This window comes from Procambarus clarkii, chromosome 16, assembly GCF_040958095.1.
Source record: "Procambarus clarkii isolate CNS0578487 chromosome 16, FALCON_Pclarkii_2.0, whole genome shotgun sequence".
Lineage (NCBI taxonomy): Eukaryota > Metazoa > Arthropoda > Malacostraca > Decapoda > Cambaridae > Procambarus > Procambarus clarkii.
Window position 1 is genome coordinate 17,493,492 of NC_091165.1, and position 24,956 is coordinate 17,518,447.

Below are 24,956 nucleotides of genomic sequence, written 5' to 3' on the forward strand. Positions count from 1 at the left end.
GAAAGGGTCCTGAAAGATATTGTTAATAGAAACGTTATCCCTACAGACAAAAATCAGAGGATACAACTGACGATTTACTATAAAACCAGAAAAACGGCCAGCCTACTCATGAGAAACTCTCCAGACACAAAGCAGAACGCTTTAAAAGAGACCAACGTCGTCTATGCCTTCAAATGCCCTCTTGGGGACTGTAAGCTCCAAAAAAACCAGTATATAGGCAAGACAACAACATCTCTTTCTAGGCGTTTAACGATGCATAAGCAACAGGGCTCCATTAAGGAACATATAATCTCTTCCCACAACCAAACCATCGCCAGAGAAATCCTAGTAAACAACACAGAAATCATCGATAGATACAGCGATAGCAGGCGGCTTGACGTCTGCGAGGCTCTACACATCAAGAAAACACCAGTAATCAACAGCCAATTAATGCACAACTATATTCTACCCACCTCAAGACTCCGCTCCAATATAGAAGCATCAAGAAATATGGACCAATAGGCTTTCTACAAATCACTTCCATTCAATACCCATTGTTTCGTGTTCTGTCTTGTGTTTAGGAATTTAATACCCTATTAATACCACCTCACCCCATCCACCTCACTCATATGTAGATATAAACAAATCGAAGATGTGTAAGTTCTATTCAGTTGTGTATGTGTAAGCTAAAGTCTTTGAAAATGTAATAAGTTTTACGAAACGCGCTCAAGTGTCGCGTCAGACTAGAAATAAAAATGAATTTTGGAGAATTGATTTTTGAATTACCACCAACAGTGAAAAGAAACGTACGAAAGATCGAGAAAATTCGTGTTAGAATTATTAATCTTACTTTTGCGGTCATATTTAATAATATATATATATATATATATATATATATATATATATATATATATATATATATATATATATATATATATATATATATATATATATATTTGAATAGCTGGATACATGAAGGAGTGGGTGATTAGTTAGATGTATCGTAGTACATCTTACTGAGCACGGTACCTCCAGTTGACTGACTAAACACTGAAAGTAAACGAACTGTGTTTCCAACATATTTTGTTACGGTGTGAACTATTTTCTGAACCTAAATTATTGGAGGGAGGGAATTATCAGGGAAAAACGGTAAGCTATTACGGCTATATATCACTTGGAAGGAGTCAGGATAAGGATTTGGGATGAGACGAGGGACAGAAATGGTGCCCAACCAATAGGACGGTCGGGGATTGAACGCCGACCTGCATGAAGCGAGACCGTCGCTTCATCGCGAGGTAAGATGGATATTATTGTAGTATTTTTTGTAGCTTAAGAAGAGCTTGATTGAAAACATAACTGCCACTTGTATGGCAGTTTGTGACTTTCTTTATTATAAAATAACAATAAATACAATTAAAAGCAAGGTACCGAAGCACTATAACAGAGCCATAACAGCACAGAGTTATCACCAGCAATAAGCAGCACACTAATAAACACGACACCAAACAAATACAGAGTTACAAACACCAAAACAGAAATAGGCAACACCAGCGTAATACACGGACACGCACCAGGGTACAACACCATGCACGCATAAAGGGAACAAAACAACAAAGAAACACGGAAAAACAGATATCCAGAAATACATAAAGAGAGGAACATACATAATGGACCTTAACACAGAGGCCGTTACAACCCATAAAATGCAGAAAGCATTTACATGAAGGCAATGAAGGGGAAGCCTTCAGCCCCATCCATCAAACATCCACAACCAAACTAAACAAATACAAGGGAACACGGTTCAAAGGAAAGGCCAGACACTAGACCTAATTTAACAACATACAATAAAACCTTAGGGAACCTTAGCACACAACACACTCAGAACAATCGTTACAAGCAAGGAAGGGAGACATCTCCGGACCTCGTTACAAGACACGCACGCACTGTTTGTCCCTATTAAGAGTAGGGGTCGACAAGCACAAAGGTAACAAATAAAATTACAGAAAAACACAAATTACCATACAATGATAAAACCCAAAGGAACTATAAGTACTCCCAATACATGGAAAACAAGGGCACAAGCCACATAAAAATATAACCACATAAAACCCAAAGGAGACGCACCTCCAGCACACACCCGAGGAACCCGACCCAATTAATACCAACCATCCACCAGCGGCTGGTCCGCAAAGGCCAGATCACCCCCAAGGGTACCAGACTTTCCCGAAGGTGTGGTGGGGAGGAGGAGGTCCACCGACAGGGAATTCTCCTGAAGAGGGGCAATAGACCCCTTTTTCAACACCAAACGCAAATCCTGCCCTGCACTACCACCGTCACCAGGGTCAACAACCCCCCCCCCCCCCCCACCTGGCACTGGGGGCTCACACGCAGGAACCGGCAAAGGAGCCACCTCACCCCGCCCGAGGGCCTCATCCACCCCTCTCTCTGCCTCCATAGACTCCAAAGTGCCCCTACCACCAAGGGACCGCGACCTGGCAATGCCTTTCCTGCGTTTCTGCCGAGGGACTAGCTCAGCCGGACGCGACGTGTCCTGTAGACGTCGAGGGGAACGCACACCCTCCATCGGAACCACAGTTGGAAACCCCCACGTCCGGAGACCCTCACAGGAGGAGCAAGTGCACCAGAACCGCTCTTCAAAGCAGACGGGGACGCCTCCTGGGGAGCCGGTACCATCACCACAGCAGCCGGTACACTGTAAATCTCCAGTGACACAGACGGCACCGCACAAAGCCCTGTAGTCGGAGCCGCAGCCACACACACACACACCGGCCGGTCGGCAGCCGACCCTGTAGGCCACACTAATAACAGGTACGGGGCTGACCGGAATACATATATTAGAGCGTAAACCCCATCAGGGAACACGAAGACGTTATATCCAGCGTCAGGGACATCGTCAGCGTCCTGGTGCCAGCAAGCATCCCCTTACAATAACCATCGGAAACTTTATTCCCCTCACGCTTAGCATCTTCCAAACTGCGCAAACAGCCTGGTTAACAACCCATCCATCATTTCAAACGGTGCGCCACGCACCGCCACGTATGTCAATGTCACACTCAAGTTTACCACTCGCCCAGTACCGTACCAGCACCATCCCATATAGGGAACGAACTACCCTCACACTGGTCAAGGAACTGCCAACTGCCGGAACACATTACGGGCTCACCATAGCCCGTGCTATTTGGAACTTTTTGCTCTAGGTAGCTAATCTTTAACAACAACAACAACAACATGCCGGTACACTTCTAGCCAAACAAATGTCCTCACCACTGCGGTCTTGAAGGATCTGGACTGCCACCAGGTCTGTCAGCGTCACACGGAGCACCTCCACCAACACAGTACCAAGCGCTGTGTGGTCAACCGGCGTCAAAAACTCGAGTCCAGCCGAACACGTCGGCTTAGACTTCCGACTGCCAGGGAAGGGCGTCTTTGCTTTGGAATTTTAGATTATTCTAAGTGTCATTGTTATTGTTAAGTGTCGTAGTCCATCATATATTATTTTGGAAGTGCATTGTTAAGATGAAGATTGTGTATAACTGTTATTATTATATATCTTGTATGTAGCCATTATCCTTAGGCAATTAATTGTTTTCATGAGTTGATATGTTTTGTATAGTGTCCTGATCTGTTAACTGGACTGAAGTAGGAGAAATAGTGATATAAATTGTCTTTGAAGAAATACTATAGTATTTTATCAATTCAAAAATTATTTTATCTCGGTGTATTTATTTATCTTACTCTTTTTAAATCTATCAACGGCAACCAAAGAGGGAAACAGTCCTTCTTATCTTGGCCCGCATCATGTATAATCATAGGAAATTTGGCCCGCCACGGCAATTGAATTTGACGCTCTTGGGATAAACCACCGACTTGCAAAGAATTGTATAAGTTGTGCAACACCATTCACGGATAACTGAGTAAAATGTAAAAAGTATTGTCCTTTGAGGCTGCAAAAGGTGCCACCACCACCCCATCCCTCGCATACGTGGTATTCTTGCTAATGTAAGTCATAGTTATCCAAGAATGGTATTGCACTACTCATACAATACTTTTAAAATCAGTGGTTTACAACAATATTGTAAACCACTGAGTTTAATAGCCAGGGGTGTCTTTTGATTCAGGTGATTCACACAGGGGTGATTCGTCAGGTGATTCACAGGGGTGTCAAACTCATTTGTTATGGCGGGCCAAATTTCATATATATCTACGTGATGCGAGCCCCAGAGAAGTAGCACAGTTTCCTTTCTTGCTTGGCGTCCATAGTAGCAGTTTTCCTTTAATTTAACAACCACACCAGCTTTTCTTCTCATCAACAGCTTCACCTGAGGCCGGACTCTCAGCATGTGTTCACAGGTCCTACCAAACTCAAACATATAATCACCTTTCCTTGTTGTGCCTTTGGCTGGCCCATCACTCCCCTGAGTGGCGGGCCATGTTTCACTCCCCCTGAGTGGCGGGCCATGTTTCACTCCCCCTGAGTGGCGGGCCATGTTTCACTCCCCCTGAGTGACGGGCCATGTTTCACTCTCCCTGAGTGACGGGCCATGTTTCACTCTCCCTGAGTGACGGGCCATGTTTCACTCTCCCTGAGTGACGGGCCATGTTTCACTCTCCCTGAGTGACGGGCCATGTTTCACTCTCCCTGAGTGACGGGCCATGTTTCACTCTCCCTGAGTGACGGGCCATGTTTCACTCTCCCTGAGTGACGGGCCATGTTTCACTCTCCCTGAGTGACGGACCATGTTTCACTCTCCCTGAGTGACGGGCCATGTTTCACTCTCCCTGAGTGACGGGCCATGTTTCACTCTCCCTGAGTGACGGGCCATGTTTCACTCTCCCTGAGTGACGGGCCATGTTTCACTCCCCCTGAGTGACGGGCCATGTTTCACTCCCCCTGAGTGACGGGCCATGTTTCACTCCCCCTGAGTGACGGGCCACGTTTCACTCCCCCTGAGTGACGGGCCATGTTTCACTCCCCCTGAGTGACGGGCCATGTTTCACTCCCCCTGAGTGACGGGCCATGTTTCACTCCCCCTGAGTGACGGGCCATGTTTCACTCCCCTGGAGTACACCCAGCACTCTGGACACTCCGTCACTACACTCTCAACCTTGGTAGAACACTACACGTAACCTGGACCTCTCCCTTGTCCCTAATCTTATCCAGCACTATTACACATCTCCCAAGAAAACCTATCCATTGTAAGGGAGAAGAAGTGGGTTAGGTTTACCCACGACCCGTTAAGCAAACGCCTGATCTTTCCCCCCAAAAGATCCAATCCGTTTTTCATTTCATTTCTTTATTGTGCACCCCATACCCCCAGGGAATCTTGTGAGGCTTGTTACACAATTGTTAATATTACATACACATGTACATGTATGTGCATACATGTACACAAATACATATACATATCATTAATCTTTTTATAACACAAGTGAGTCAAGAAGAGGCTCACAAATCACTATCCAAGGCACTTTACATCTATGGTGAGTCACACAGTTACTAGTCTTGCTCCACACCCACCCAACTGGGCGGCAACTTTACAGTCACGTGCAAGCTGCACCTACAGTAAGCAAATTTTGGATACTTCACAATACTTCCCCCTTCATTATGAATGAACCGAGAGCTTCCTAACCCGCAGATACTTATTTACTGCTAAGTGGACACACACCCATCAGGACGGGTTACCGAGGACGCTAGTTCGACCCCCATCCTGCTCTAAGGATGGGGATCGAACTATTTTCTTTTTCTTCCTCTTTCCCCCATCACAGAACTTTCCAAAAACCTCTCGTCCTGCTCCAGGATCATAGCTCGGACCACAGACAACGTCTAACGGGAAGGTGAGTTTGTAAGACACGAGGGAATACTTGGAGTGAAAGGCCGTGCAAGACATAGAATAATGGAGAGAGAAACAAAAAGTCTAGTAAAAGAGAAAGATCTTCCTTCAAAGGGATACGATCCCTGGCCCTGAAGGCTGCTTGCTCATTGTTCATCAGAGATGTGAAGCTCAATCCATATGTCAGCAAGCATGAAGAAACACCTCAACGACAGAACCGTTGCAACACCCACCTGTTGCAACACACCTTGCTGTAACACCCACAGGTGTAACACACCTGGCTGTAACACCCACAGGTGTAACACACCTGGCTGTAACACCCACAGCTGTAACACACCTGGCTGTAACACCCACAGCTGTAACACACCTGGCTGTAACACCCACGGCTGTAACACACCTGGCTGTAACACCCCACAGTTGCAACACACCTGGCTGTAACACCCACAGCTGTAACACACCTGGCTGTAACACCCACGGCTGTAACACACCTGGCTGTAACACCCCACAGTTGCAACACACCTGGCTGTAACACCCACAGCTGTAACACGCCTGGTTGTAACACCCCACAGCAGTAACACACCTGGTTGTAACACCCCACAACAGTAACACACCTGGCTGTAACACCCCACAGCAGTAACACACCTGGCTGTAACACCCCACAGCAGTAACACACCTGGTTGTAACACCCCACAACAGTAACACACCTGGCTGTAACACCCCACAACAGTAACACACCTGGTTGTAACACACCTGGCTGTAACACCCCACACCAGTAATACACCTGGCTGTAACACCCCACACTAGTAACACACCTGGCTGTAACACCCCACACCAGTAACACACCTGGCTGTAACACCCCACACCAGTAACACACCTGGCTGTAACACCCCACACCAGTAACACACCTGGCTGTAACACCCCACAACAATAACACACCTGGCTGTAACACCCACAACAGTAACACACCTGGCTGTAACACCCACAACAGTAACACACCTGGCTGTAACACCCACAACAATAACACACCTGGCTGTAACACCCCACAACAATAACACACCTGGCTGTAACACCCCACAGCAGTAACACACCTGGCTGTAACACCCACAACAGTAACACACCTGGCTGTAACACCCACAACAGTAACACACCTGGCTGTAACACCCACAACAGTAACACACCTGGCTGTAACACCCACAACAGTAACACACCTGGCTGTAACACCCACAACAGTAACACACCTGACTGTAACACCCACAACAGTAACACACCTGGCTGTAACACCCACAACAGTAACACACCTGGCTGTAACACCCACAACAGTAACACACCTGGCTGTAACACCCACAACAGTAACACACCTGGCTGTAACACCCACAGCAGTAACACACCTGGCTGTAACACCCACAGCAGTAACACACCTGGCTGTAACACCCCACAACAATAACACACCTGGCTGTAACACCCCACAGCAGTAACACACCTGGCTGTAACACCCACAACAGTAACACACCTGGCTGTAACACCCCACAGCAGTAACACACCTGGCTGTAACACCCACAACAGTAACACACCTGGCTGTAACACCCACAACAGTAACACACCTGGCTGTAACACCCACAACAGTAACACACCTGGCTGTAACACCCACAACAGTAACACACCTGGCTGTAACACCCACAACAGTAACACACCTGGCTGTAACACCCACAACAGTAACACACCTGGCTGTAACACCCACAACAGTAACACACCTGGCTGTAACACCCACAACAGTAACACACCTGGCTGTAACACCCACAACAGTAACACACCTGGCTGTAACACCCACAACAGTAACACACCTGGCTGTAACACCCACAACAGTAACACACCTGGCTGTAACACCCACAGCAGTAACACACCTGGCTGTAACACCCCACAGCAGTAACACACCTGGCTGTAACACCCACAACAGTAACACACCTGGCTGTAACACCCCACAGCAGTAACACACCTGGCTGTAACACCCACAGCAGTAACACACCTGGCTGTAACACCCACAACAGTAACACACCTGGCTGTAACACCCACAACAGTAACACACCTGACTGTAACACCCACAACAATAACACACCCGGCTGTAAGAAGCAAGTTGCTACGACTCGAAGGTTGAAGCGTAAGGTGTCCGTATAGGCCCTCGTGACTGCACCTCACACTCCCAACTATCGATTTTACTGATGATAATGATATTTTTCCAGTGGTCGCGTAGTGAAGGAGGCAGCCAGCGTCACCCCCAGCTTGACGACGCCGTCTGTTCACATATATTGATATATCGTGACACACACCGTGTTCAGCTCTCCTGTCCGTCCGTTATTGTTCGGTTGTGTCTAATGCCGGACCTCAATTGTTCGGTTAAGACTCCTGTCAGATATTGTTTGGTTATGACAGTACTGGCAGGCCTTTCATGACACACCCCACACTCCCAGGAAGCGACACGAATGTCATCTCTCACACACCTTCATGACACACATCCCACACCTTCATGACACACACCCTACACCTTCATGACACACAAACCCACACACCTTCATGACACACACACACCTTCATGACACACACACCCCACACACCTTCATGACACACACACCCCAAACCTTCATGACACACACCCCCACACCTTCAGGACACATACACCCACACACCTTCATGACACATACACCCACACACCTTCATGACACATACACCCACACACCTTCATGTCACACACCCCCCCCCCACACCTTCATGACACACACCCCCACACCTTCATGACACACACCCCCCACACCTTCATGACACACACCCCCCACACCTTCATGACACACACCCCCCACACCTTCATGTCACACACCCCCCACACCTTCATGTCACACACCCCCCACACCTTCATAACACATACACCCACACACCTTCATGACACATACACCCACACACCTTCATGACACATACACCCACACACCTTCATGACACATACACCCACACACCTTCATGACACATACACCCACACACCTTCATGACACATACACCCACACACCTTCATGACACATACACCCACACACCTTCATGACACATACACCCACACACCTTCATGACACATACACCCACACACCTTCATGACACATACACCCACACACCTTCATGACACATACACCCACACACCTTCATGACACATACACCCACACACCTTCATGACACATACACCCACACACCTTCATGACACATACACCCACACACCTTCATGACACATACACCCACACACCTTCATGACACATACACCCACACACCTTCATGACACATACACCCACACACCTTCATGACACATACACCCACACACCTTCATGACACATACACCCACACACCTTCATGACACACACCCCCCACACCTTCATGACACACACCCCCACACCTTCATGACACACACCCCCCACACCTTCATGACACACACCCCCCACACCTTCATGACACACACCCCCCACACCTTCATGACACACACCCCCACACCTTCATGACACATACACCCACACACCTTCATGACACATACACCCACACACCATGTCACACACCCCCACACCTTCATGACACACACCCCCACACCTTCATGACACACACCCCCCACACCTTCATGACACACACCCCCCACACCTTCATGACACACACCCCCCACACCTTCATGACACACACACCCACACCTTCATGACACACACCCCCACACTTTCATGACACACCCCACCACACCTTCATGACACACACCCCACACCTTCATGACACACACCCCACACCTTCATGACACCCCCCTACACCTTCATGACACCCCCCCCCACACCTTCATGACACACACCCCCCACACCTTCAGGACACACACCCCCCACACCTTCATGACACACACACCCACACCTTCATGACACACACCCCACACCTTCATGACACACACCCCACACCTTCATGACACACCCCACACCTTCATGACACACACCCCCACACTTTCATGACACACCCCCCACACCTTCATGACACACACCCCACACCTTCATGACACACACTCCACACCATGACACACACCCCACACCTTCATGACACCCCCCTACACCTTCATGACACACACCCCCCCCCACACCTTCATGACACACCCCCCCCACACCTTCATGACACACCCCCCCACACCTTCATGACACACCCTCCCCCCACACCTTCATGACACACCCTCCCCCCACACCTTCATGACACACACCCCCACACCTTCATGACACACACCCCCACACCTTCATGACACACACCCCCACACCTTCATGACACACACCCCCCACACCTTCATGACACACACCCCCACACCTTCATGACACACACCCCACACCTTCATGACACACACCCCACACCTTCATGACACACACCCCACACCTTCATGACACACACACCCACACCTTCATGACACACACCCCCACACCTTCATGTCACACACCCCACACCTTCATGTCACACTCCCCACACCTTCATGACACACACCCCCACACCTTCATGACACACACCCCCACACCTTCACGACACACCCCCACACCTTCATGACACACACCCCACACCTTCATGACACACACCCCACACCTTCAAGACACACACCCCACACCTTCATGACACACACCCCACACCTTCATGACACACACCCCACACCTTCATGACACACACCCCACACCTTCATGACACCCCCCTACACCTTCATGACACACCCCCCCCCCACACCTTCATGACACACACCCCCCACACCTTCATGACACACACCCCCCACACCTTCATGACACACACCCCCCACACCTTCATGACACACACCCCCCACACCTTCATGACACACACCCCCCACACCTTCATGACACACACCCCACACCTTCATGACACACACCCCACACCTTCATGACACACACACCCCACACCTTCATGACACACACCCCACACCTTCATGACACACACCCCACACCTTCATGACACACACCCCCACACCTTCATGACACACACCCCACACCTTCATGACACACACCCCACACCTTCATGACACACACACCCCACACCTTCATGACACATACACCCACACACCTTCATGACACATACACCCACACACCTTCATGACACATACACCCACACACCTTCATGACACATACACCCACACACCTTCATGACACATACACCCACACACCTTCATGACACATACACCCACACACCTTCATGACACATACACCCACACACCTTCATGACACATACACCCACACACCTTCATGACACATACACCCACACACCTTCATGACACATACACCCACACACCTTCATGACACATACACCCACACACCTTCATGACACACACCCCCCACACCTTCATGACACACACCCCCACACCTTCATGACACACACCCCCCACACCTTCATGACACACACCCCCCACACCTTCATGACACACACCCCCCACACCTTCATGACACACACCCCCACACCTTCATGACACATACACCCACACACCTTCATGACACATACACCCACACACCATGTCACACACCCCCCACACCTTCATGACACACACCCCCACACCTTCATGACACACACCCCCCACACCTTCATGACACACACCCCCCACACCTTCATGACACACACCCCCCACACCTTCATGACACACACACCCACACCTTCATGACACACACCCCACACCTTCATGACACACACCCCACACCTTCATGACACACACCCCCACACTTTCATGACACACCCCACCACACCTTCATGACACACACCCCACACCTTCATGACACACACCCCACACCTTCATGACACCCCCCTACACCTTCATGACACCCCCCCCACACCTTCAGGACACACACCCCCCACACCTTCATGACACACACACCCACACCTTCATGACACACACCCCACACCTTCATGACACACACCCCACACCTTCATGACACCCCCCTACACCTTCATGACACCCCCCCCACACCTTCAGGACACACCCCCCCCACACCTTCATGACACACACCCCACACCTTCATGACACACACCCCACACCTTCATGACACACCCCACACCTTCATGACACACACCCCCACACTTTCATGACACACCCCCCACACCTTCATGACACACACCCCACACCTTCATGACACACACTCCACACCATGACACACACCCCACACCTTCATGACACCCCCCTACACCTTCATGACACACACCCCCCCCCACACCTTCATGACACACCCCCCCCACACCTTCATGACACACCCCCCCACACCTTCATGACACACACTCCACACCATGACACACACTCCACACCATGACACACACCCCACACCTTCATGACACACACCCCCCCCCACACCTTCATGACACACCCCCCCCACACCTTCATGACACACCCCCCCACACCTTCATGACACACCCTCCCCCCACACCTTCATGACACACCCTCCCCCCACACCTTCATGACACACACCCCCACACCTTCATGACACACACCCCCACACCTTCATGACACACACCCCCACACCTTCATGACACACCCCCCACACCTTCATGACACACACCCCCACACCTTCATGACACACACCCCACACCTTCATGACACACACCCCACACCTTCATGACACACACCCCACACCTTCATGACACACACACCCACACCTTCATGACACACACACCCACAATTTCATGTCACACACCCCACACCTTCATGTCACACTCCCCACACCTTCATGTCACACTCCCCACACCTTCATGACACACACCCCCACACCTTCATGACACACACCCCACACCTTCACGACACACCCCCACACCTTCATGACACACACCCCACACCTTCATGACACACACCCCACACCTTCCAGACACACACCCCACACCTTCATGACACACACCCCACACCTTCATGACACACACCCCACACCTTCATGACACACACACCCCACACCTTCATGACACACACCCCACACCTTCATGACACACACCCCCCACACCTTCATGACGCACACCCCCCACACCTTCATGACGCACACCCCCCACACCTTCATGACACACACCCCACACCTTCATGACACACACCCCACACCTTCATGACACACACCCCACACCTTCATGACACACACACCCCACACCTTCATGACACACACCCCACACCTTCATGACACACACCCCCCACACCTTCATGACACACACCCCACACCTTCATGACACACACACCCCACACCTTCATGACACACACACCCCACACCTTCATGACACACACCCCACACCTTCATGACACACACCCCACACCTTCATGACACACACCCCACACCTTCATGACACACACCCCACACCTTCATGACACACACCCCACACCTTCAGGTAGGTCGTACCTACACCATTATGACCTCCATATAACTTTATAGTCCACCAAGGCATTAACAACCTTCTGGAACCCATATTAACTGGCCACAAGTTTATAGCTGACGGAGACCTTTGTAGCAGCCCTCCACACCCGCGATAACAATACTCATCCCAGCCAATATACGCCTGCATACTTCTCTATTAACCCGGCGGCAAGCCTCTATGTTTATCAGATCGCTAAGGTATCGTTATGAACCCGGACGCTAACGAACCTTAATGAATCCTAACACTAACGAACCTTAATGAACCCGGATACCGCGAGAAGGAATACAGGGAGCACTGTAGACTTGTGCCATTACAGAAGGAGTGAACCTGTCCCGGTCCTGCATGGTGCCCGGTTGTCCATGAAGCTGGACTACCAGACTGACCTCCCTTACTGCTTCACCTGGCACTCGGCCGCTGGTGGGCACCATACCATTCAATCTATTTACGGTGAGGTGACAAGGGCATCTGTGAGGAGCGAGTGAACACACTCACTCCTCCCACCGCCCGGGGGAGTGTGTGCGCCTCCCTACCAACACACAGTTCACAGACATGCATAATGGCGGGGATACCTTGTGTACCCTTTAGAAATGAACTTGCTCGGTGCACGTTCACTGCACAGTAAAACACGGTGGACAGCCACACCGTAGACAGTCACACCGAGGACAGTCACACCGAGGACAGTCACACCGAGGACAGCCACACCGAGGACAGTCACACCGTGGACAGTCACACCGAGGACAGCCACACCGTCGACAGTCACACCGAGGACAGCCACACCGTTGACAGCCACACCGTCGACAGTCACACCGTCGACAGTCACACCGTCGACAGCCACACCGTGGACAGCCACACCGTCGACAGCCACACCGTCGACAGCCACACCGTGGACAGTCACACCGAGGACAGCCACACCGAGGACAGCCACACCGAGGACAGCCACACCGAGGACAGCCACACCGAGGACAGTCACACCGAGGACAGTCACACCGTGGACAGTCACACCGAGGACAGTCACACCGTGGACAGTCACACCGAGGACAGTCACACCGAGGACAGTCACACCGAGGACAGTCACACCGAGGACAGTCACACCGAGGACATTCACACCGTGGACAGTCACACCGAGGACAGTCACACCGAGGACAGTCACACCGAGGACAGTCACACCGTGGACAGTCACACCGAGGACAGTCACACCGTGGACAGTCACACCGTGGACAGTCACACCGAGGACAGTCACACCGAGGACAGTCACACCGAGGACAGTCACACCGTGGACAGTCACACCGTGGACAGTCACACCGTGGACAGTCACACCGAGGACAGTCACACCGAGGACAGTCACACCGTGGACAGTCACACCGAGGACAGTCACACCGAGGACAGTCACACCGAGGACAGTCACACCGAGGACAGTCACACCGTGGACAGTCACACCGAGGACAGTCACACCGAGGACAGTCACACCGTGGACAGTCACACCGAGGACAGTCACACCGAGGACAGTCACACCGAGGACAGTCACACCGTGGACAGTCACACCGTGGACAGTCACACCGAGGACAGTCACACCGAGGACAGTCACACCGAGGACAGTCACACCGAGGACAGTCACACCGAGGACAGTCACACCGAGGACAGTCACACCGTGGACAGTCACACCGAGGACAGTCACACCGAGGACAGTCACACCGAGGACAGTCACACCGTGGACAGTCACACCGAGGACTGTCACACCGAGGACAGTCACACCGAGGACAGTCACACAGACCAACATGACCAGCTGAATGGACAGCGCTCTAGACTCTTAATCCTAGGGTCCGGGTTCGATCCCCGGTGATGGCAGAAACTAAATGGGCAGTTTCTTTCACCCTGATGCCCCTGTTACCTAGCAGTATATAAGGACCTAGGAGTTAGACAGCTCTTACGGGCTGCTTTCTGTACGCGCGCGTGCGTGTGTGTGTGTGTGTGTGTGTGTGTGTGTGTGTGTGTGTGTGTGTGTGTGTGTGTGTGTGTGTGTGTGTGTGTGTGTGTGTGTGTGTGTGTGTGTGTGTAGAAAAAACTTTTTTTAGTAGTTAATAACAGTTGATTAACAGTTGAGAGGCGGGCTGAAAGAGCAGAGCTCAACCCCCGCAAGCACAACTAGGTGAATACAGTCATGCCAAGTTCGCCCACATTAACTAAAGTCAGCACAAACTATCATGCACATTAATTATGACAATCAATAAGAAAAACATCAACACAATTTAAATAAATGTAAACATTGATTTGAAAGAACAAAATCGTATTCTTTTCCCCTTCACTTTCCAAAATTCAAAGAATCAAAAACTTTAATAAACTCTTAAACAAAAAGTCACTCCTGAAGAAACGTAAATTCGAAAACTGTATACAACCGTGTGAAGTGTCTCGTCCCAGTGGTCGTTGTCTCACAAGTGTCGCTGTCTCGCACAACTTGGACACAAGTGGCTGACGAAGCGTGCGACGACACCCCTTACCTTGAGGTGCTTCCGGGGCTTAGCGTCCCCGCGGCCCGGTCGTCGACCAGGCCTCTGCCCCTGAGGACATGTTGGGACACGTTCCACTGGAACACGCCCCATACCCACAACATACTCAACATACCCACAAGGAACACGCCCCATACCCACAACATACTCAACATACCCACAAGGAACACGCAACATACCCACAAGGAACACGCAACATACCCACAAGGAACACGCAACATACCCTCAACATACCCACAAGGAACACTCAACATGCCCACAAGGAACACGCAACATGCCCACAAGGAACACGCAACATGCCCACAAGGAACACCCCAACATACCCACAAGGAACATCCCAACATATCCACAAGGAACACCCCAACATACCCACAAGGAACACCCCAACATACCCACAAGGAACACCCCAACATACCCACAAGGAACACCCCAACATACCCACAAGGAACATCCCAACATACCCACAAGGAACACCCCAACATACCCACAAGGAACACCCCAACATACCCACAGGAAACACCCCAACATACCCACAGGGAACACCCCAACATACCCACAAGGAACACCCCAACATACCCACAAGGAACACCCCAACATACCCACAGGGAACACCCCAACATACCCACAAGGAACACGCAACATACCCACAAGGAACACCCCAACATACCCACAAGGAACACCCCAACATACCCACAAGGAACACCCCAACATACCCACAGGGAACACCCAACATACCCACAGGGAACACTCAACATACCCACAAGGAACACCCAATATACCCACAAGGAACACCCCAACATACCCACAAGGAACACCCCAACATACCCACAGGGAACACCCCAACATACCCACAGGGAACACCCCAACATACCCACAGGGAACACGCAACATACCCACAAGGAACACCCCAACATACCCACAAGGAACACGCAACATACCCACAAGGAACACCCCAACATACCCACAGGGAACACCCCAACATACCCACAGGGAACACCCCAACATACCCACAGGGAACACCAACATACCCACAGGGAACACTGACAGGTCATGTTGAGTAACGAGGTGACAGGACCCTCACACTGGTGAGTCAGGGTCTGACAGCTGAGTGGACAGCGCTCGGGGCCGGGTTCGATCCCCGGTGGACGCTGAGACAAATGGACTGGGTTTCTTTCACCCTGATATGCCTGTTCACCTAGCAGTAAATAGGTACCTGGGACAGTTGTTGCGTGCTGCTTCCTGGGGGTGTGAAACAAAAAGGAGGCCTGGTCGAAGACCGGGCCGCGGGGACACTAAGCCCCAAAATCATCTAAAAATAACCAAGATATCTTATCAAGATAACAAGATAACCTCGTAACAAAATAATACAATACGTCACTGTTACGAACAGTGACAAAGTAACCATGTTGGAAGATTATAGTGAAATCCCGTTACTCACCCGCCATGAATTATAGTTCTGTCACTCACCCGCCATGAATTATAGTTCTGTCACTCACCCGCCATGAATTATAGTTCTGTCACTCACCCGCCATGAATTATAGTTCTGTCACTCACCCGCCATGAATTATAGTTCTGTCACTCACCCGCCATGAATTATAGTTCTGTCACTCACCCGCCATGAATTATAGTTCTGTCACTCACCCGCCATGAATTATAGTTCTGTCACTCACCCGCCATGAATCACTGTTGTCACATACATGATGAATTATCATAAGAAGTATCACAATCACATGAACCTACAAAGTTAACACACAACCGCCTCACAACACTCGTCCCACAACTCACAGGAAAAATCACAACACAACTCAGCCACAAAAACAGCAAGAAGCTGACCAACCAAATGACTGTAGCAATAAATGATATAGTGACATAATAGTCCACTGTGATAAATGGTATAGTGACATAATAGTCCACTGTGATAAATGGTAGTGACTATAGTCCACTGTGATAAATGGTATAGTGACATAATAGTCCACTGTGATAAATGGTAGTGACTATAGTCCACTGTGATAAATGGTATAGTGACATAATAGTCCACTGTGATAAATGGTATAGTGACATAATAGTCCACTGTGATAAATGGTATAGTGACATAATAGTCCACTGTGATAAATGGTATAGTGACATAATAGTCCACTGTGATAAATGGTATAGTGACATAATAGTCCACTGTGATAAATGGTAGTGACTATAGTCCACTGTGATAAATGGTAGTGACTATAGTCCACTGTGATAAATGGTAGTGACTATAGTCCACTGTGATAAATGGTATAGTGACATAATAGTCCACTGTGATAAATGGTATAGTGACATAATAGTCCACTGTGATAAATGGTATAGTGACATAATAGTCCACTGTGATAAATGGTATAGTGACATAATAGTCCACTGTGATAAATGGTAGTGACTATAGTCCACTGTGATAAATGGTATAGTGACATAATAGTCCACTGTGATAAATGGTATAGTGACATAATAGTCCACTGTGATAAATGGTATAGTGACATAATAGTCCACTGTGATAAATGGTATAGTGACATAATAGTCCACTGTGATAAATGATATAGTGACATAATAGTCCACTGTGATAAATGGTATAGTGACATAATAGTCCACTGTGATAAATGGTATAGTGACATAATAGTCCACTGTGATAAATGGTATAGTGACATAATAGTCCACTGTGATAAATGATATAGTGACATAATAGTCCACTGTGATAAATGGTATAGTGACATAATAGTCCACTGTGATAAATGGTATAGTGACATAATAGTCCACTGTGATAAATGGTATAGTGACATAATAGTCCACTGTGATAAATGGTATAGTGACATAATAGTCCACTGTGATAAATGGTATAGTGACATAATAGTCCACTGTGATAAATGGTATAGTGACATAATAGTCCACTGTGATAAATGGTATAGTGACATAATAGTCCACTGTGATAAATGGTATAGTGACATAATAGTCCACTGTGATAAATGGCTACTGTTAGTGCCACTATCAGCGGAGCAAGGCAAGTAAAGTAACAGAGTGCAACAAAGAAGGTAAAGTAACAGAGTGCAACAAAGAAGGTAAAGTAATAGTGCAACAAAGAAGGTAAAGTAATAGTGCAACAAAGAAGGTAAAGTAACAGTGTCAGTTCTGCAGAAAAAAGTAAGCTACTGTAAAAAGCAGAGTAAAGTAGCAGTGAGTGCAGTAAAGAAAGCAGAGTAGTATCGTCACACGAATTCCCAAACCAAAACAACAATACCAGAGTAACAAACTAAGTAGCATTACAAACTTACAAAGTAGCATAACAATATCACACGACGTAAGTGATTCGACATTTCCACAACACTTGGTGGAAAAGATTCGACATTTCCACAACACTTGGTGGAAAAGATTCGACATTTCCACATCACTTAATGGAAAAGATTCGACATTTCCACATCACTTAATGGAAAAGATTCGACATTTCCGCATCACTCAATGGAAAAGATTCGACATTTCCGCATCACTTAATGGAAAAGATTCGACATTTCCATATCACTTAATGGAAAAGATTCGACATTTCCACAACACTCAATGGAAAAGATTCGACATTTCCGCATCACTTAATGGAAAAGATTCGACATTTCCATATCACTTAATGGAAAAGATTCGACATTTCTACATCACTTAATGGAAAAGATTCGACATTTCCGCATCACTTAATGGAAAAGATTCGACATTTCCACATCACTTAATGGAAAAGATTCGACATTTCCACATCACTTAATGGAAAAGATTCGACATTTCCACAACACTCAATGGAAAAGATTCGACATTTCCGCATCACTTAATGGAAAAGATTCGACATTTCCATATCACTTAATGGAAAAGATTCGACATTTCTACATCACTTAATGGAAAAGATTCGACATTTCCACATCACTTAATGGAAAAGATTCGACATTTCCGCATCACTTAATGGAAAAGATTCGACATTTCCACAACACTCAATGGAAAAGATTCGACATTTCCGCATCACTTAATGGAAAAGATTCGACATTTCCATATCACTTAATGGAAAAGATTCGACATTTCTACATCACTTAATGGAAAAGATTCGACATTTACACAGCACTTAATGGAAAAGATTCGACATTTCCACAACACTTGGTGGAAAAGATTCGACATTTCCACGACACTTAATGGACAAGGCAAAGTAACACTGGGTGTGAGAACTTTAAGCAGCATCGCTATGTTCTACTAAGTTGCAACAACTTAGTGCCAGAAACTGGTTTATAAAGAAACGTAACATGTGTTTAAACTGGTCGTTCCAACGTTGCCAACGATTATTTAAACGGGTAGTTCCAACGTTGCCAAGAATCCAACATTGCATTCACTGCATACGGCGGCTTTGTTTACATTTAGTAAACAGTTTACGAGCTCCGAAACACTCCGAGGTTGTTGAAAACAATAATAACTTGGGTTGTGGAGTTTACAGGCAGGTACACTGTTTAATGAATGTAAACAAAGCAGTTAAGGAAAGATGAATCGGTTTCGTGCGTGATTGTGTAAATGGCTGATTGATTCCCAGACTCTTCCTTCTTCACGAGGTCTTAAACCACGAGGTAAACCCGGCAGACAGTGTCCCCCTGCCACGTGGGCCAGGGGTGGGGTGTAGGAGGTATTGGAGCAGACAGGTGGGCCAGGGCTGGGTGTGGGAGGTATGGGAGCAGACAGGTGGGCCAGGGCTGGGTGTGGGAGGTATGGGAGCAGACAGGTGGGCCAGGGCTGGGTGTGGGAGGTATGGGAGCAGACAGGTGGGACAGGGCTGGGTGTGGGAGGTATGGGAGCAGACAGGTGGGCCAGGGCTGGGTGTGGGAGGTATGGGAGCAGACAGGTGGGACAGGGCTGGGTGTGGGAGGTATGGGAGCAGACAGGTGGGCCAGGGCTGGGTGTGGGAGGTATGGGAGCAGACAGGTGGGCCAGGGCTGGGTGTGGGAGGTATGGGAGCAGACAGGTGGGCCAGGGCTGGGTGTGGGAGGTATGGGAGCAGACAGGTGGGCCAGGGCGTGGGAGGTATGGGAGCAGACAGGTGGGCCAGGGCTGGGTGTGGGAGGTATGGGAGCAGACAGATGGGCCAGGGCGTGGGAGGTATGGGAGCAGACAGGTGGGCCAGGGCTGGGTGTGGGAGGTATGGGAGCAGACAGGTGGGCTAGGGCGTGGGAGGTATGGGAGCAGACAGGTGGGCCAGGGCTGGGTGTGGGAGGTATGGGAGCAGACAGGTGGGCCAGGGCTGGGTGTGGGAGCAGACAGGTGGGCCAGGGCTGGGTGTGGGAGGTATGGGAGCAGACAGGTGGGTCAGCGCGTGGGAGGTATGGGAGCAGACAGGTGGGCCAGGGCTGGGTGTGGGAGCAGGCAAGTGGGCCAGGACTGGGTGTGGGAGCAGGCAGGTGGACCAGGGCTGGGTGTGGGAGGTATGGGAGCAGACAGGTGGGCCAGGGCGTGGGAGGTATGGGAGCAGACAGGTGGGCCAGGGCTGGGTGTGGGAGCAGGCAAGTGGGCCAGGACTGGGTGTGGGAGCAGGCAGGTGGACCAGGGCTGGGTGTGGGAGCAAGCAGGTGGACCAGGGCTGGGTGTGGGAGGTATGGGAGCAGACAGGTGAACCAGAGCTGGGTGTGGGAGGTATGGGAGCAGACAGGTGGACCAGGGCTGGGTGTGGGAGCAGGCAGGTGGGCCAGGGGTGGGTGTGGGAGCAGGCAGGTGGGCCAGGGGTGGGTGTGGAGCAGGCAGGTGGGCCAGGGATGGGTGTGGGAGCAGGCAGGCGGACCAGGGCTGGGTGTGGGAGCAGGCAGGTGGACCAGGGCTGGGTGTGGGAGCAGACAGGTGGGCCAGGGCTGGGTGTGGGAGCAGACAGGTGGGCCAGGGCTGGGTGTGGGAGCAGGCAGGTGGGCCAGGGCTGGGTGTGGGAGCAGACAGGTGGGCCAGGGGTGGGTGTGGGACCAGGCAGGTGGACCAGGGCTGGGTGTGGGAGCAGGCAGGTGGGCCAGGACTGGGTGTGGGAGCAGGCAGGTGGACCAGGGCTGGGTGTGGGAGCAGACAGGTGGGCCAGGGCTGGGTGTGGGAGCAGGCAGGTGGGCCAGGGCTGGGTGTGGGAGCAGACAGGTGGGCCAGGGCTGGGTGTGGGAGCAGGCAGGTGGACCAGGGCTGGGTGTGGGAGCAGGCAGGTGGACCAGGGGTGGGTGTGGGAGCAGGCAGGTGGACCAGGGGTGGGTGTGGGAGCAGGCAGGTGGACCAGGGGTGGGTGTGGCAGCAGGCAGGTGGACCAGGGCTGGGTGTGGGAGCAGGCAGGTGGGCCAGGGCTGGGTGTGGGAGCAGGCAGGTGGGCCAGGGCTGGGTGTGGGAGCAGGCAGGTGGACCAGGGGTGGGTGTGGGAGCAGGCAGGTGGACCAGGGGTGGGTGTGGGAGCAGGCAGGTGGACCAGGGGTGGGTGTGGGAGCAGGCAGGTGGACCAGGGGTGGGTGTGGGAGCAGACAGGTGGGCCAGGGCGTGGGAGGTATGGGAGCAGACAGGTGGGCCAGGGGTGGGTGTGGGAGCAGACAGGTGGGCCAGGACTGGGTGTGGGAGCAGACAGGTGGGCCAGGACTGGGTGTGGGAGCAGACAGGTGGACCAGGGCTGGGTGTGGGAGCAGACAGGTGGGCCAGGGCGTGGGAGGTATGGGAGCAGACAGGTGGGCCAGGGGTGGGTGTGGGAGCAGACAGGTGGGCCAGGACTGGGTGTGGGAGCAGACAGGTGGGCCAGGACTGGGTGTGGGAGCAGGCAGGTGGACCAGGGCTGGGTGTGGGAGCAGGCAGGTGGGCCAGGGCGTGGGAGGTATGGGAGCAGACAGGTGGGCCAGGGCTGGGTGTGGGAGCAGACAGGTGGGCCAGGACTGGGTGTGGGAGCAGGCAGGTGGGCCAGGACTGGGTGTGGGAGCAGGCAGGTGGGCCAGGGCTGGGTGTGGGAGCAGGCAGGTGGACCAGGGCTGGGTGTGGGAGCAGGCAGGTGGGCCAGGGCTGGGTGTGGGAGCAGGCAGGTGGGCCAGGGGTGGGTGTGGGAGCAGGCAGGGGGGCCAGGGGTGGGTGTGGGGGGGCTGCCAGGGCTGGGTGTGGGAGCAGGCAGGTGGGCCAGGGCTGGGTGTGGGAGCAGGCAGGTGGGCCAGGGCTGGGTGTGGGAGCAGGCAGGTGGGCCAGGGCTGGGTGTGGGAGCAGGCAGGTGGACCAGAGGTGGGTGTGGGAGCAGGCAGGTGGACCAGGGGTGGGTGTGGGAGCAGACAGGTGGGCCAGGGGTGGGTGTGGGGGGGCTGCCAGGGGTGGGTGTGGGAGCAGGCAGGGGGCCAGGGCTGGGTGTGGGAGCAGACAGGGGGGCCAGGGGTGGGTGTGGGAGCAGACAGGGGGGCCAGGGGTGGGTGTGGGAGCAGACAGGTGGGCCAGGGGTGGGTGTGGGAGCAGGCAGGGGGGCCAGGGGTGGGTGTGGGGGGGCTGCCAGGGCTGGGTGTGGGAGCAGGCAGGTGGGCCAGGGCTGGGTGTGGGAGCAGGCAGGTGGGCCAGGGCTGGGTGTGGGAGCAGGCAGGTGGGCCAGGGCTGGGTGTGGGAGCAGGCAGGTGGACCAGAGGTGGGTGTGGGAGCAGGCAGGTGGACCAGGGGTGGGTGTGGGAGCAGACAGGTGGGCCAGGGGTGGGTGTGGGGGGGCTGCCAGGGGTGGGTGTGGGAGCAGGCAGGGGGCCAGGGCTGGGTGTGGGAGCAGACAGGGGGGCCAGGGGTGGGTGTGGGAGCAGACAGGGGGGTCAGGGGTGGGTGTGGGAGCAGACAGGTGGGCCAGGGGTGGGTGTGGGAGCAGGCAGGGGGGCCAGGGGTGGGTGTGGGGGGGCTGCCAGGGCTGGGTGTGGGAGCAGGCAGGTGGGCCAGGGCTGGGTGTGGGAGCAGGCAGGTGGGCCAGGGCTGGGTGTGGGAGCAGGCAGGTGGGCCAGGGCTGGGTGTGGGAGCAGGCAGGTGGGCCAGGGCTGGGTGTGGGAGCAGGCAGGTGGACCAGAGGTGGGTGTGGGAGCAGGCAGGTGGACCAGGGCTGGGTGTGGGAGCAGGCAGGTGGGCCAGGGCTGGGTGTGGGAGCAGGCAGGTGGACCAGGGGTGGGTGTGGGAGCAGGCAGGTGGGCCAGGGGTGGGTGTGGGAGCAGGCAGGTGGGCCAGGGCTGGGTGTGGGAGCAGGCAGGTGGACCAGGGGTGGGTGTGGGAGCAGGCAGGTGGACCAGGGGTGGGTGTGGCAGCAGGCAGGTGGACCAGGGCTGGGTGTGGGAGCAGACAGGTGGGCCAGGGCGTGGGAGGTATGGGAGCAGACAGGTGGGCCAGGGGTGGGTGTGGGAGCAGGCAGGTGGACCAGGGCTGGGTGTGGGAGCAGACAGGTGGGTCAGGGCGTGGGAGGTATGGGAGCAGACAGGTGGGCCAGGGGTGGGTGTGGGAGCAGGCAGGTGGACCAGGACTGGGTGTGGGAGCAGGCAGGTGGACCAGGGCTGGGTGTGGGAGCAGGCAGGTGGGCCAGGGCTGGGTGTGGAAGCAGGCAGGTGGGCCAGGGCTGGGTGTGGAAGCAGGCAGGTGGGCCAGGGCTGGGTGTGGGAGCAGGCAGGTGGGCCAGGGCTGGGTGTGGGAGCAGACAGGTGGGCCAGGGCTGGGTGTGGGAGCAGGCAGGTGGACCAGGGGTGGGTGTGGGAGCAGGCAGGGGGCCAGGGCTGGGTGTGGGAGCAGGCAGGGGGCCAGGGCTGGGTGTGGGAGCAGGCAGGTGGACCAGGGGTGGATGTGGGAGCAGGCAGGGGGCCAGGGCTGGGTGTGGGAGCAGGAAGCGGGGCCAGGGGTGGGTGTGGGAGCAGGCAGGGGGGCCAGGGGTGGGTGTGGGAGCAGACAGGGGGGCCAGGGGTGGGTGTGGGAGCAGGCAGGGGGCCAGGGGTGGGTGTGGGAGCAGGCAGGGGGGCCAGGGGTGGGTGTGGGAGCAGACAGGTGGGCCAGGGGTGGGTGTGGGAGCAGACAGGGGGGCCAGGGGTGGGTGTGGGAGCAGACAGGGGGGCCAGGGGTGGGTGTGGGAGCAGACAGGTGGGCCAGGGGTGGGTGTGGGAGCAGGCAGGGGGGCCAGGGGTGGGTGTGGGGGGGCTGCCAGGGGTGGGTGTGGGAGCAGGCAGGGGGGCCAGGGGTGGGTGTGGGGGGGCTGCCAGGGGTG

At 52.7% G+C, this 24,956-nt stretch overlaps 2 protein-coding genes across 2 annotated transcripts in view; one reads left to right on the forward strand and one right to left on the reverse strand.

Moving 5' to 3' along the window:
* Positions 1–24,956, reverse strand: part of Nos (Nitric oxide synthase) — a 761,521-nt gene that overhangs the window by 730,501 nt on the left and 6,064 nt on the right. The gene's annotated exons all lie outside the window — the stretch shown is intronic.
* LOC138365251 (clumping factor A-like) lies at positions 1,246–15,072 on the forward strand. Its single transcript, XM_069325521.1, has 2 exons — positions 1,246–1,274; positions 13,869–15,072. Exons 1-2 carry the CDS (start codon positions 1,246–1,248, stop codon positions 15,070–15,072), a joined length of 1,233 nt encoding a protein of 410 aa, XP_069181622.1.